General features: G+C 36.0%; 1 protein-coding gene across 3 annotated transcripts; it reads right to left on the bottom strand.

The window, feature by feature from the left end:
* Positions 1-12,199: 12,199 nt before the first annotated feature.
* Positions 12,200-15,075, bottom strand: LOC141719701 (benzoate carboxyl methyltransferase-like). 3 transcript variants are annotated; one of them, XM_074522085.1, is made up of 6 exons: positions 14,948-15,075; positions 14,468-14,872; positions 14,115-14,372; positions 13,589-13,869; positions 13,262-13,341; positions 12,200-12,688 (listed from the first exon to the last, which is right to left on the bottom strand). In XM_074522085.1, the coding sequence occupies exons 1-5, from the start codon at positions 15,020-15,022 to the stop codon at positions 13,308-13,310; spliced, it is 1,053 nt and encodes a 350-aa protein (XP_074378186.1). In that variant the 5' UTR covers positions 15,023-15,075; the 3' UTR covers positions 12,200-12,688; positions 13,262-13,307. The 3 variants fall into 3 exon arrangements, with proteins under 3 accessions (XP_074378186.1, XP_074378182.1, XP_074378177.1); XM_074522081.1 differs by having other exon boundaries at positions 12,200-12,680; XM_074522076.1 differs by lacking the exons at positions 12,200-12,688; positions 13,262-13,341 and having other exon boundaries at positions 13,360-13,869.
* Between the last annotated feature and the right edge of the window lie 844 nt (positions 15,076-15,919).

The raw sequence follows: 15,919 nt of genomic DNA, 5'->3' as shown, positions 1-15,919 counted from the left end.
AATAATTCGAAGACAACGATCAGAGATCCTTAGCAGTTGCTCCTCAAGTGTGAAGCACTCCACCGGTATCCACTAAGAAAACGATGTTAAGGAGGAAGAAGGAGGTGGAGAGAATTGGGTTTTCCAAACTTTTTGGGTTTTCGGGTTTGATGTGGGTTGGAATAAAATTAGGGTCTATAATAGTGTATTTATAGGCAAAATTTTCAGCTGAAATTTTCTCATAAATATTATTATTATTATCCCATTTATTATTCTCATTAATAATTAAAACACCTTTTAATCATTAATCCTTTTTCTAAACACTTTAGAAATAATTCTCTCTCTTGATTTAATTTCAAAAAATTAAATCATTTAATTAATAATATTAAGAACTTTTCTTAATTAATTAATAATCAATTAAATCTCATTTAATCAATTATTAAATTTGCCAATTAATTATTTATTTCATAAATAAATAATTATTAGCCATTATTAATTAATTCCTCCACCATTAAATCATTCTCTTTTTATGGTGTGACCCTGTAGGTTCAATATTAAGCCGGTAGTAGAAATAAATAATAATAAAACTATTTTATCATCATTTATGTAAATTCTCTAATTTATTAAATATGATTAATTAATTAATCACATTTATTCTACATCGTGAGGGATATTTCTCAGCATATCGCGATTATCCGGATAATATGAATTCACTGCTTAGAATACCAAGAACCTGTCAGTGAATAGTTACCGTACAATAAACTCCTTCTACCCTACAATGTCCCGATTAAATACAAGACATGGATCTCGTGTCAAGCCTATCTAATTCAATCACTTTGCTTACCATTTACTATGCGTAGTTCTATGCAAATTAGAAACTCCTTTCTAATTTCATTCACTCTGGCCAGAGATTCCTGAACTAGCATAAGTGGATCAGCCTTGAACATTAGCTTCCTTCACTGGAAGGGGTAGATCCTTTATTGATCATACACTATCTTCGTGTACAAATTCCTATACCAAGAAGAGCCCTAATAATTGTCCCTGGAGACTAAGAACTAAACCAAAGCATAGTTCAGTGTACACAAGATGACTATGATGACCTCAAGTCTAAGGATACTTGTACAACTATCACTATGTGAACAACTGCTGACAAGTGAGTGAACTCCAATAGTTGTTCAGCTGTGCGAGTCATGTTCAGTGAACTTATTCTATAATAAGCACCTACATACTAGCTATAGTGTCACCACACAAATGTCTATGAGAACATACATCCTTCATAATGAAGCAAGCATAGTATGTACCGATCTTTGCGGATTATTAATTACCAGTTAGTAATCCTATGACCAGGAACTATTTAAGTTTAGAGTTATCATCTTTTTAGGTCTCACTATTATGATCTCATCATAATCCATAAAAAGCTTTACTCTAAACTATGGTATATCTTATTTAAACACTTAAATAGATAAAGCCCGTAATAAAAACAAAATAAGTCTTTATTTTAATATCAATGAAATCAAAACATATTCATAAAAGTTATTCCTAAATCCTAATACATGATTGGACTTAGGACATATTCCTTTCAATCTCCCACTTGTACTAAAGCCAATCACTTTGGTATCTAATACCCATCTAATCTTTATGACGATCAAAGTGACTTTCATAAAGTAGCTTTGTGAGTGGGTCTGCTATGTTGTTATGTGTGTCAACTCTAATTCAATACAATACAAGAAATGTTACCGCGCTCCCACTAACCCTTTTGTAGATGCATGGTTCATCTACGTTTTTAATAAAATCAAACTCTTTGATTGTCTCATCAAAATGAATGTTCCATCTTTCGAGAAGCTTGCTTTAAACCACATATGGTTCGCAGCAGCTTACACACTAGGTTTTCATTTCTCTTGGAAAGAAAACCATCTGGCTATTTGCCAGATCTCATAGTCGTAGTAAGCAGCAATCGCAAGCAAAATCCGAACTGATTATAACAGGGCTACAGGTAAAAGGTTTCATCAAAGTCAATCCATTGCCTTTGTTTGAATCCTTTTGCCACAAGCCTGGCCTTATAGGTCTCCACCTGGCCATCTGCTATAATCTATCTTTTGTATACCGTATACATAGATTCCATTCTGGATTTCATGGCACTATGCCATTTCTCTGAGTCAACACTACTCATAGCCTCATTATAGGTCACAGGGTCGTCATCATCAATGATCGACAACTCATTGTCATTCTCAATGACAAGGCCATATTACCTCTCAGGTTGGCGAGACACTCTCCCTGATCTATGAATGGGCTGTTCCATAAAAGGTTGTTCAGTCAGAACAGGTGTTTCCACTTGATCCGTAGTAGTTTGTGCTTCTTGAACTTCATCAAGTTCAATTTTGCTCCCACTGTTTCCTTCAAGGATAAACTCCTTTTCCAAGAAGGTAGCAAGTCTGGAGACAAACACCCGATGATCGGTGCAAAAGTAATACCCTAAAGTCTCTTTAGGATATCCCACAAAACTACAATTTTCGGATCGATATTCCAGCTTATCTGGGTCAACTTTCTTGACATAAGCTAGACATCCCCAAATCTTAACGTGTTTAAGACTCGATTTCCTTTCTTTCCATATCTCATACGAAGTTTGAGGAACATATTTTGGAAGGCACCTTATTCAGTAAATATGCTGAGGTTTCCAATGCATAACCCCATAGGAATACTGGAAGATTTGCATAGCTCATCATGGACCGAACTATGTCTAACAAAGTTCGATTTCTCCTTTCAGATACTAATCTGGAGGAGTCCACTGGGAGACTATACCATTTACTTTGAGATAATCCAGAAACTCTCCATTCAAGTATTCACCGCCTCGATCTAATCGAAGAGTTATAATACTATGTTTGGTTGTTTCTCCACTTCATACTTATATTCTTTGAACTTTTCAAAGGCCTCAGACTTGTGTTTCATCAAACACATATCCGAATCCAGATCTATCATCTATGAAAGTAATGAAGTATGAAAATCCACCCATGGCTTGCGTAGACATTGGTCTACATACATCTGTGTGTACCATTCCTAGCAAATTTGTAGCCCTCTCTCCATGTCGACTAAATGGAGACTGCAATGCCACTATAAAGTGAGATTTTCATCATCCCTTTTCTTTTATTAGTTTGTTCAATCTGAAATAAATTATGTCATATACATACAGACCATTATTTAAAGTACCACGTCCATAAAGAATATTATCTCTAAGAATAGAACATTCATTATTCTCAATAATAAATGAAAAATCCAGCCAAGTCTAACATGGGAATAATATTCCTCACAATCGAGGGAACAAAATAACAATTATTTAAAAAACAATAGTCTTGCCCATAGGCATATGTAAATGAAATGATTCTACATCTACAGCAGCAACTCTTGCTTCATTTCCATCAGTAGAATCACCTCCTCTTCCTCAAGAGTCCTACTTCTCCTTGGTCCCTGCAACAATTGCAGATTTGAGAACCACAGGCGGTATCGAATACCCAAGTAGAAATGACATATTCACTTCTATCATGAACATACCTGAATCAGAAGCGGTAGTCTCACTACCCTTCTTCTTCTTCAATTCTGCAAGATAAACCTTGCAGTTCCTCTTCCAGTGCCCCACCTTGTTATAGTGAAAGCAAACAACTTTGCTCTTGGGGTCTTCAGCTTTTGGTGGAACCGGCGTTTTCTCACCTACTTTCTTCTTCTTGGAAGAGTTCCTCTTCCTTTTCTTAGGATTGGAACCTTCACCAATTAGAAAAACATAACTCTTCTTAGGGGGAAAATTTGATTCCGCAGTCTTCAACATGTTGTGGAGTTCAGGCAGGCTGACATCCAACTTATTCATGTGAAAGTTTACAATAAACTGCGAGAATGAACTCGGAAGCGATTGCAAGACCAAGTCTTGGCTCAGCTCCCCATCCATGGCAAAACCAAGTTGTCCAAGACGTTCAATCAAATTGATCATCTTAAGTATATGGTCATTCACAGATGATCCCTCAGACATCCTACAACCGAACAGCTCCTTCGATATCTCATATCGAGCTGTCCTCCCCGCCACATCATACAACTCTTGTAGATGCATGAGGATAGTGTGAGCATCCATATGCTCATGTTGCTTCTGTAGCTCAATGTTCATGGAAGCTAGCATGATGCATTGAGCAATATTTGCATCATCTATCCACTTACGATACACAACATGTTCATTATTATGTGCATCACTAGCAGGTTCAGTAGGCTTAGGTGAGTCAATCACGTATTCCAGCTTCTCAATCCTGAGAACAATTCTCAAGTTTCGAAGCCAGTCAGCATAATTAGGACCAGTCAATTTATGAGCATCTAGTATGCTCCTGAGTGATAGTGCAGAAGACATAACGTACAAAGTAAATCTGTAAATGATAAACACATAATAACACTTAGCAAATATTCGATTTCATTTCAAAACACTATATGAATCAGGTCTTTATTCATAAGTGGCTCCCACTAGTTTACCTAATTTATTCAACCCCCTACGTGAAAAATTAAGCATTCATAATGCTAGTGGGAATAGGGATCCTACATTCCATTACACAACCCCGGCTGTGGCACGAAACACCATGTAATGTTCAATAGGAAGACAACTCTTGTCACTCACATCTAATGTTATTCCCTAATCAAACTTTAGCCTCTTGAATAATTGAGTCACGGCTGTGGCACGACAAACTCAATATTCTAAGTCAAGTCTAACCCAACATTCCATACAATTGAATCAGTCCCCAAAGGCCCACGGCTGTGGCACGTAACGACCTTTAGATTCTTATTCAATGTACACATCTCTATGTAATAGACAAGTATTTCTTATTTCGAAATCAAAGCCCTCGGCTGTGGCACGAAACGACAATGATTCAAAAATAAGAACTACTTTCTACCATGTTGGAAGGCTATGACCGACACAAGCCCGTTGTATCATTGGCCAATTACTACTTGATATTATTTAATTTTAGAGGGATTATATTACGTTACAATCATAATCATATTATAAAGAGATTCTTCCTTTTAAATTAAATATTTCAAATCAATAATCAATAATCAGATGATTCCCAGATCGGGTGGAACATTATCATTATAGGTCACATGGTCGTCATCATCAATGATCGACAACTCATTGTCATTCTCAATGACAAGGCCATATTACCTCTCAGGTTGGCGAGACACTCTCCCTGATCTATGAATGGGCTGTTCCATAAAAGGTTGTTTAGTCAGAACAGGTGTTTCCACTTGATCCGTAGTAGTTTGTGCTTCTTGAACTTCATCAAGTTCAATTTTGCTCCCACTGTTTCCTTCAAGGATAAACTCCTTTTCCAAGAAGGTAGCAAGTCTGGAGACAAACACCCGATGATCGGTGCAAAAGTAATACCCTAAAGTCTCTTTAGGATATCCCACAAAACTACATTTTCCGGATCGATATTCCAGCTTATCTGGGTCAACTTTCTTGACATAAGCTGGACATCCCCAAATCTTAACGTGTTTAAGACTCGGTTTCCTTTCTTTCCATATCTCATACGAAGTTTGAGGAACAGATTTTGGAAGACACCTTATTCAGTAAATATGCTGAGGTTTCCAATGCATAACCCCATAGGAATACTGGAAGATTTGCATAGCTCATCATGGACCGAACTATGTCTAACAAAGTTTGATTTCTCCTTTCAGATACTAATCTGGAGGAGTCCACTGGGAGACTATACCATTTAATTTGAGATAATCCAGAAACTCTACATTCAAGTATTCACCACCTCGATCTAATCGAATATTTGGATTTTATATGTGTAAAAGTGTTTTGCCATGCGCCGCTGCATTTAAAATCCACCAATGGTATCAGAGCGTGAATAAAAATTCGAGGGATCGAATCTAACCTTTTAAAATAATTCGGAGACAACGATCAGAGATCCTTAGCAGTTGCTCCTCAAGTGTGAAGCACTCCACCGGTATCCACCAAGAAAACGATGTTAAGGAGGAAGAAGGAGGTGGAGAGAATTGGGTTTTCCAAACTTTTTGGGTTTTCGGGTTTGATGTGGGTTGGAATAAAATTAGGGTCTATAATAGTGTATTTATAGGCAAAATTTTCAGCTGAAATTTTCCCATAAATATTATTATTATTATCCCATTTATTATTCTCATTAATAATTAAAACACCTTTTAATCATTAATCCTTTTTCTAAACACTTTAGAAATAATTCTCTCTCTTGATTTAATTTCCAAAAATTAAATCCTTTAATTAATAATATTAAGAACTTTTCTTAATTAATTAATAATCAATTAAATCTCATTTAATCAATTATTAAATTTGCCAATTAATTATTTATTTCATAAATAAATAATTATTAGCCATTATTAATTAATTCCTCCACCATTAAATCATTCTCTTTTTATGGTGTGACCCTGTAGGTTCAATATTAAGCCGGTAGTAGAAATAAATAATAATAAAACTATTTTATCATTATTTATATAAATTCTCTAATTTATTAAATATGATTAATTAATTAATCACATTTATTCTACATCGTGAGGGATACTTCTCAGCATATCGCGACTATCCGGATAATATGAATTCCCTGCTTAGAATACCAAGAACCTGTCAGTGAATAGTTACCGTACAATAAACTCCTTCTACCCTACAATGTCCCGATTAAATACAAGGCATGGATCTCGTGTCAAGCCTATCTAATTCAATCACTTTGCTTACCATTTACTATGCGTAGTTCTATGCAAATTAGAAACTCCTTTCTAATTTCATTCACTCTGGCCAGAGATTCCTGAACTAGCATAAGTGGATCAGCCTTGAACATTCGCTTCCTTCACTGGAAGGGGTAGATCCTTTATTAATCATACACTATCTTCGTGTACAAATTCCTATACCAAGAAGAGCCCTAATAATTGTCCCTGGAGACTAAGAACTAAACCAAAGCATAGTTCAGTGTACACAAGATGACTATGATGACCTCAAGTCTAAGGATACTTGTACAACTATCACTATGTGAACAACTGCTGACAAGTGAGTGAACTCCATCAGTTGTTCAGCTGTGCGAGTCATGTTCAGTGAACTTATTCTATAATAAACACCTACATACTAGCTATAGTGTCACCACACAAATGTCTATGAGAACAAACATCCTTCATAATGAAGCAAGCATAGTATGTACCGATCTTTGCGGATTATTAATTACCAGTTAGTAATCCTATGACCAGGAACTATTTAAGTTTAGAGTTATCATCTTTTTAGGTCTCACTATTATGATCTTATCATAATCCATAAAAAGCTTTACTCTAAACTATGGTATATCTTATTTAAACACTTAAATAGATAAAGCCCGTAATAAAAACAAAACAAGTCTTTATTTTAATATCAATGAAATCAAAACAAATTCATAAAAGTTATTCCTAAATCCTAATACATGATTGGACTTAAGACATATTCTTTTCATCTTTCACAGGCTTCAGCCTTTTTATCTCTCTGGAGCTACAGCTCTTTTCTTTTACTCTTACAATTCACTTAGTACATAATATGACATAGAGGGTGCCTTATTTATAGGCTTAAAACTTAGAGTTTACATCATGCCTTACATCATGCCTTAATTAATACTACAGCCTACAATCTATACTATCCGATCAACAACAATTGTATCTTCTAGTATGACCAGATTACCATGCAGGCCCCTAAAGATTGTCAAACTACAGACCACCATTTTTCATGGGATAATTAATTAACAACCAGGTTCCAGCTTTGCATTTCTACTAATAATTGTTCTAGATAGCCACCTTCTTTGACTTTTATTGTTCTTTTGAAATTTTACAGCTGCAGTGATTCTTTCTCATTGATTTCTCCAGCTGGTTCATGCATGCACCTTCAACTCCATAGCTGTATTACTATTAATGTGATTCTTATTTTCTTTCATTCATATTACTCCAAGAAGTTAATTATATTAATAATGAATCTAAAAGAGTTTGAAATTCTAACACTCCCCCTCAAACTCGACTTTGCATTCCAAGTTTCTCTTTCATTTTATAGAACACGTCCAGCTTCAACGGCTTTGTAAATATATCCGCTAAATTTTCTTCTGTCTTGCAGTGCACTAACTTCACAATTTTCTCGTTCACCTGTTCTCGAATGAAGTGATATTTGATATTGATGTGCTTGCTCCGACTGTGTGATACTGGATTTTTCGCTAGAGAAATTGCAGATTTATTATCCACATAAATTTTAACCGGACCTTCCTTCGCAAGATAAAACTCGCCCAATATGTAGCCTAGCCACATAGCCTGACATGCGCATGCTGCTACTGCCATGTACTCCGCCTCACATGTTGAGAGGGCAACTGTCTGTTGCTTCTTTGATGACCATGAAAATATAGCTGAACCGATATGAAAAACATATCCCGATGTGCTTTTTCCGTCATCCAAATCACCGCCATAATCACTGTCCGAGTAGCCAACTAATTTCGAATCTTGAGAATGCGTGTAAAATAAACCATGATCTAGCGTACCTTTTATGTATCTCAAAATTCTTTTAGCCGCCATGAAATGATCTTGCTTTGGCTTCTCCATATACCTATTAACCAATTTAACTGCATACATAATATCTGGACGAGTAAAAGTTAGGTACCTCAGACTTCCAACCAAACTTTTGAATAGTGTCGGATTTACCGACTCCCTCGTTGAATCAACTCTGAGCTTTATGCTCGGTTCTGCTGGCGTGCTCACTGGTTTGCATTCCTCCATTCCGAACTTCTTTAAAATCTGCTCCGCATATTTTTTCTGAGACATAAAAATCCCGTCTTTGTTTTGCTCCACCTCGACTCCAAGAAAGTATGACATTTGACCAATATCTGTCATCTCAAATTCGTTAGTCATAACTTTCTTAAAATCATCAAATATATCAGGGTTGTTTCCTGTAAAGATCATGTCATCCACGTACAAGCACACGATCATAATATCTCCCCCTGAATTTGTCTTCGTATAGAGGGCATGCTCGTATGGACTCTTTACAAAACCATTTTTCTGGAAGTATTCATCAACCCTTGTATTTCATGCTCGCGGAGCTTGCTTCAAACCATATAGGGCTTTCTTCAGTTTGTAGACTTTATTTTCTTGGCCTTTTTGAACATATCCGGGAGGTTGCTCGATGTAAACTTCTTCTTTGAGATAACCATTTAGAAATGCCGACTTCACATCCATCTGATAAATCTTCCACTGATTCTGAGCGGCAATTGCTGTAAGAAGTCTGATTGTGTCAACTCGTGCAACTGGAGCAAACACTTCATCATAGTCAATTCCGTATCTTTGCTTGTAGCCTTTAGCCACCAACCTTGCCTTGTATTTCTCCACTTCTCCATCTTGATTCGTCTTGGTCTTGTAGACCCATTTGACACCTTGCTTTGTGTCCTTCTGGAAGATCTGTGAGCTCCCATGTATCATTTTTCTTGATTGCGCCAATTTCTTCATCCATGGCTTTGTTCCATTTGCTTTCTTCAGAAGCTTCCTCAAATGTAACTGGGTCACATTCAGCCATTAAGCAAAACAAGGAATAATCAAAGGATGTTTGTACCAGACTTGTAGCTTCGTAGATATTATCCAGACTCCGCATCTTTCGTGGTGCTCCCCCTGAGCTGCTCCTTCCTCCCGTGGATGGTGTCGATCCAGGAGTTTGTTGATTTGGACTTGGTGGAGGAGTTTGATCATCATCTCCGTCATCTTCAATGTTCTGGTTATCACCGTTATCGTCATCGCCATTGAAAAATAAACCAGCAACTTTTCTTTCATCCTCGCTCCATCTCCAGTAATCTGATTCATCGAACTCAACATCTCGAGAAATGATTAATTTCTTCGTCAGGGGATTGTAAAGTCTGTACGCCTTGCTCCTTTTGTCATATCCGGTAAATATGCACTTCTCGCCTTTATCATCAAACTTCTTTCTTTTCTGATCAGGAACATGGGCATATGCAATACACCCAAAAATTCTGAGATGTCCCACTGATGGTTTGCTACCACTCCATGCTTCATTTGGAGTTTTGTTTCTAACACTTTTTTGTTGGACAACGATTCAACAAATAAACTACACATAAAATGGCTTCGGCCCAAAAGGTTCTCGGCAAGTGCTTTGCTTTCACCATGCTCCTTGCCATGTCAAGAATAGTGCGATTCTTTCTTTCTGCAACGCCATTTTGTTGAGGAGTATAGGTCGTTGTCAACTGATGATTGATTCCATGTGCTCTATAAAAGCTTTTAAACAGATTAGAAGTATACTCGCCTCCTCTGTCTGATCTGAGTACCTTCAAATAATGACCACTTTGCTTTTCTGCCAGTGCTTTGAACTCCTTGAATTTATCAAGAGTCTCCGACTTTTCTTTGATGGTATACACCCAACTTTTCCGGCTAAAATCATCAATAAAAGTTAGGTAATACATATTACCTCCAAGTGATGAGATATCAAATGGACCAGCAATATCTGTGTGAACAATCTTCAATGGCCTCCTGGCTCTCCAAGATTTTCCAACGGGAAAACTTTGTCGATGTTGCTTCCCCTTTACACATGCTTCACACAAATTTTCTGGTTCGTTGATTTCTGGCAAACCGTCCACCATTTTTGTCTTTGACAATAATTTCAGACCAGAAAATCCAAGATGACCATATCTCAAATGCCACAACCACGAGTCATTTTTAATGACCGACTTTAAGCATTTCTTCATATTTGTTTGCATATCAAGCGTAAACAAACGATTCTTTGACATCTCCACATTTGCAATCAATTCCCGAGCTTGATTTCTGATAATGAGGGAATTGTCCTGCATCTGTATATTATATCCTTTCTCCACAAGCTGGCCAAGACTGATAATATTATTTTTCAATGCAGGAATATAATAAACATCATTTATATATTTCTTTTCACCTTTCTTTGACATGATCGTGACGGTACCTTTTCCTTTCACCGGAATCTTTGACGAGTCACCAAAAGTAACCTCTCCGCTGATGGTGTCGTCTATCTCTGTGAATAATTCCTTGTGACCAGTCATGTGATTACTGGCCCCTGAGTCAAGATACCAAACATTCTTTTTGTTTTCCTCATCTCCTTTATAAGTGAGGAACATAGCAGTGCCAACGTCTTTATCTTCTTTTGCTGCAGCAAAGTGACTCCTTTCTTCCACTTTTGGTGCTCTACACTCATAACTGAAGTGACCAAATTTATTACAATTATAACATTGAAATTGAGACTTGTCACCTCGTTGTTGAAATCCGCCTCTTCCACGGCCTCTGAAATTTTGACCACGACTAGATGGCTGATACCCTTCAGAATTCTGGCCTTTATTGAAGGACTGCCTTCCTCGTCCTCGTCCACCACGGTAGCCACCTCTAAAGCCACCTCTTCCACGTGCAGAACTGCTACTGCCAGAACTGTCACCAATAGACACCTTACTTTGCAACGCCTTTTCCAAATGGCTTGCATCATCATACTGGTTCATCCGCTGCTCATGAGCTTGAAGTGAACCTACGAGCTCATCAATAGAAATTGTGGACAAGTCCTTTGATTCCTCGATAGAAGTAACAACGTAATCAAATTTCCTCGTCAATGAACGAAGTAATTTTTCCATCACCCGAACATCATCGAGACTTTCACCATTTCTTTTCATCTCGTTTGTCACGGCTTTCAAGCGCGTAACAAATTCACCAATATTTTCTGAATTCTTCATCTTTAAATTTTCAAATTCCCCGCGTAACACCTGAAACCGCACCTTTTTGACTTTTTCGACACCTGAAGCCGCACCTGAATCTCCCATGCTTCTTTCGCCGTTTTTGCATTTGAAATTTTTTCAAAGGTTGATTCGTCAACTCCTTGAATAATTGTATATAACGCCTTTTTATCTTTTTTCCGGGTCTCTTTCAAAATCATCTTCTCCGCATTTGAAAGGGCCGCTTCAGTGGTAGCATCTACGGGCTCGTCATAACCACTTTCAACAATATCCCAATTATCGTATGAACCGAGTAACACCTTCATTTGGATACTCCAGTTCCCGTAATTTGTTGCCGTCAATTTCGGGATTTGTGGTTGCACCATCGTCGCCATTTTTCACGAACGGAACCTTAGCTTTGATGCCACTTGTTGTAAACGTGAATGGGCTTTACACAACTTCTTTGACTCAAGAACACAGGCTGTATGTTTATATTATTTTGATAATAAAACTCATACTCAACGCACTTTGTATATATAATATATAAATAAAGCATACAACAGATTTTCTTTCACAGGCTTCAGCCTTTTTATCTCTCTGGAGCTACTATAGCTCTTTTCTTTTACTCTTACAATTCACTTAGTACATAATATTACACAGAGGGTGCCTTATTTATAGGCTTAAGACTTAGAGTTTACATCATGCCTTAATTAATACTACAGCCTATAATCTAGACTATCCCATCAGCAACAATTGTATCTTCTAGTATGACCAGATTACCATGCAGGCTCCTAAAGATTGTCAAACTACATACCACCATTTTTAATGGGATAATTAATTAACAACCAGGTTCCAGCTTTGCATTTCTACTAATAATTCTTCTAGATAGCCACCTTCTTTGACTTTTATTGTTCCTTTGAAATTTTACAGCTGCAGTGATTCTTTCTCATTGATTTCTCCAGCTGGTTCATGCATGCACCTTCAACTCCATAGCTGTATTACTATTAATGTGATTCTTATTTTCTTTCATTCATATTACTCCAAGAAGTTAAATATATTAATAATGAATCTAAAAGAGTTTGAAATTCTAACAATTTTAAGTTACTTCTGAGGAAAAAAACAAGCAAAGCATCTGAATTTGTTTGTTTCCTGATGGCTATTAGAAGCTTGTTTTGATCTCCGATGTACATAGGCTTTGCATTTTTCTTTTGCTAAAACATGTTCAATAGTGTGTTAAATGATGTATATATAGCATAAAAACTAAATTTGATAATTCAGTAGTGGATAAATTTTGTGCTAAAATAACACAGTTTTATTGTTTATACTAATAAAGCACAAAATATACTAATAAAGCACAAAATATAGTACGTTAATATATTTACCACATCCCAAAAGAGTTAAAAAAGTGAGGGAAATAGAGAATAGGTAAAATGTAAACAAAATTTATATCCATGAATAGAAAAGTTAGTTAAATTTGAAACAATTTAATTGAATATAGAACCAAACCATGATTACATGATGTAATTTTAACCCAAAAATAACATTTTGGTTCAAAATTATAGGAATAGTTATACCTATTTTTATAATACCGTCTGCCTTTGCCCTTGGTGCATAGCAATGTCAAATGTTGCACAGAGATTCCATCAAAATCAACCTAATATAAAAACTTGCATATTAGAAATAATTGTATTCTTAAGATTATGAATTTATTAAAGTTTGGGTTTGCGACCATAGCTAAAAAACATGGCTCTGTATGACCAGTAATTACAAATTTCTTAACACTCCCGGTGATGATTTGATCTGTTTATAATGATTAAACGATTTTCGTTGTCAAGGAAATTGATATGTAGAAGCCTTTGGTTTTCAGTCTTGAGAGATGATCAGCTACATGCAGTGCATACCTCTCGAAAAGCTTGTCCATAAAAGAATTTCCAGTCCGAAAGTGATTAGCAAGCATAGGTTCCACTACAGCTCTAACTGCCTTGGCTACAATCTTTCCACTGTTATTTTTATCAGAAGCAGATTCCACTTCATCATTACTCAAGTCCCAGTTAACTTCATGGGTTTCCAGATGATCGATGGTAAAGGATCCCTCGTAGTGGACTATATCCTTTACTTCATTCACACATGGGGTATAAAGAGGTAGATTGAGTGAATCGATCTCATCATCATGAATGAACCCCTGAAACAACGATAGTCCATAGAAATCTCCATGAAATCATGCCAATAAGTCAAATTCGTTTTCAGTATACAAATTAACTTCTTCTGGTTTACTTGCTACTGTGTAGGATTTTTCAAAAGATCGAGAAGTAAATCATTCAAATGTGAAAAAAATGTTTATATAGATGAATGGATTTTTGAAAGATACTTTTTTGGACACGAATCCATCACTGATTTGTTCAGAGGAGCAGCAAAAATGGATTATACCTTGGCCGACATGTCCTGAAGTGATTTTGCTAGCAGTTCCCATTTACAACAGCAATCATTGCTGGTGGGATCTGCATTGCTCCTGCCTGCAAAGGTTAAAACCATCTGGCCATTAGGACTGACTTCCTCGGATCGCAACTGCAAAAACTTGGAGAAGTCTGCTTTATATTGATCAAAATAGGCTTCATAAACACCAGGAGGACTAGCTTTTGAAATGTAGATATTTCCCTTGTTATAATTCCCTAGTTTTTCGGGGACCTGCAATTGCTTTTAATCTCAAGTGATATTAAAGAAAATATGGAGAGAACATACATATATTGACATTTTAGTCTTAAATTTGCTACTTAAATAACCTGAGAGAGCCAATGAAGACTGTATGAAGAATGAACAAAGTGAATGCTTTTGCTAGGAAGGAGTCTTGTATAGAAAGAACCCGGTACTCCTGAAATAAAGCATTTGCTTGATTTGTCACCCTCCCCATTCTCAAGCTTTGAACAGAATTGTGGTACCATTTTAAAAATTGTATTGAAATCATTATCTGGAAGATCATTTAAATAAACTTGAATTTCAGGTGCTTTTAGTTTTCTCTCGTGGCATATTTTATGAACAATGTTAACTATATTGGTAACAACCAAGAGGGTGTTGGTCCCTGAAGAGCAACCCATATCAACCATCTTAAAGCATTCAGGAAATCTGATAGTTCCAGATTTCTTCATAGTTTCCTCTAAGAATATCCGTGAGTTTTGTATCACCTTTTTCTGCATAATTCTTGAATCAATTTACTTGAACATGTGAAAATTTTAGTCATCCAGAAATTGAAATCAAAGAAATACCTGAATATTTGAGTTGTTAGCATAGCTAGATTCGTCATCGCCTGCATTCATGCACAAAACGTTTACCCCTCCCATTCTATCGAGTTGTTACTACTACTACTCTAATTTCTTTGATTTTTGTTCTAACAACTCTCACAAAGAAGCTTCTTATATAGACCACTTCTCATCGGTGCCAATAAACAGAACAAAACAAAAAACGCCATTTAACATGTAAGTGCTATATGTTAAATAAACGTCATATAACATGTAAGTTAAATTGAATTTTTTTACTTACATATATCAAGCAAGCTATTGAAAAATTGGTTATATATCCCTGTCCTTATCAGAATTTCATATATTTAGCTTTGTCTTTTTTCTTTGATGAGACTTGTTTGCCACCCAACTTCTGAAACCAAATTTTTAATAAGTCGATCAAGATCGGTGCAAGTAGGTCTAAAATGTGTTGTTTGATAATTAATAAACTCTCAAAATATATAAACCTACCATTAATTAGGTATGCAAAGTGTTTGCACACTGTACTGTTATCTAGCAATATATAGGACAATTCTATACAGGTTTCTGTTGCTTCAAGGGCGAACGCTGGGGAGATGTAAGATTTACAATTACTGGTCTTGTTTTTTGACCATTTTGTTGGTTATTATTGTCGTTAAAGACAAATTATGTCACATTTGGACTATTTTTCAAATAATTTTGAATTTTTATATTAATTTTAATAAATTTATTGATTGTCTAAATACTTTATTTTTCATGTTTAAATTGTTTAGTGATTAAAGCTGATCAATTAGGCTTAATTTTTTTAACGTTATTATTAAATATGAAAAAATATTTATATTGTTAATAATGTAATACTCCCTCCGTACCACAAAACTTTTCTCACTTTGACTTTTTTCACTGTTCACGTTAAGCGATTGACTATTAATTTACGGTTAATCTATAAGATCAAACATAGCCATGAGTAATCTTGTTGTATTC

The sequence above is a fragment of the Apium graveolens genome, chromosome 1 (genome assembly GCF_009905375.1).
Source record: "Apium graveolens cultivar Ventura chromosome 1, ASM990537v1, whole genome shotgun sequence".
Classification (NCBI taxonomy): Eukaryota; Viridiplantae; Streptophyta; class Magnoliopsida; order Apiales; family Apiaceae; genus Apium; species Apium graveolens.
Note: the sequence above shows the minus strand (reverse complement) of the source record. Positions and strands in the feature narration are given on the sequence as shown.

Bases quoted from the DNA above. Each gene is read 5' to 3' on its own strand.
- LOC141719701 (XM_074522076.1), bottom strand. From the start codon at position 15,022: ATGGGAGGGGTAAACGTTTTGTGCATGAATGCAGGCGATGACGAATCT. The intron at 14,873-14,947 runs GTATTTCTTTGA...AGAATTATGCAG, and splicing joins CTAACAACTCAAATATTCAG to AAAAAGGTGATACAAAACTC. The intron at 14,373-14,467 runs GTTATTTAAGTA...AAGCAATTGCAG, and splicing joins GTCTTCATTGGCTCTCTCAG to GTCCCCGAAAAACTAGGGAA.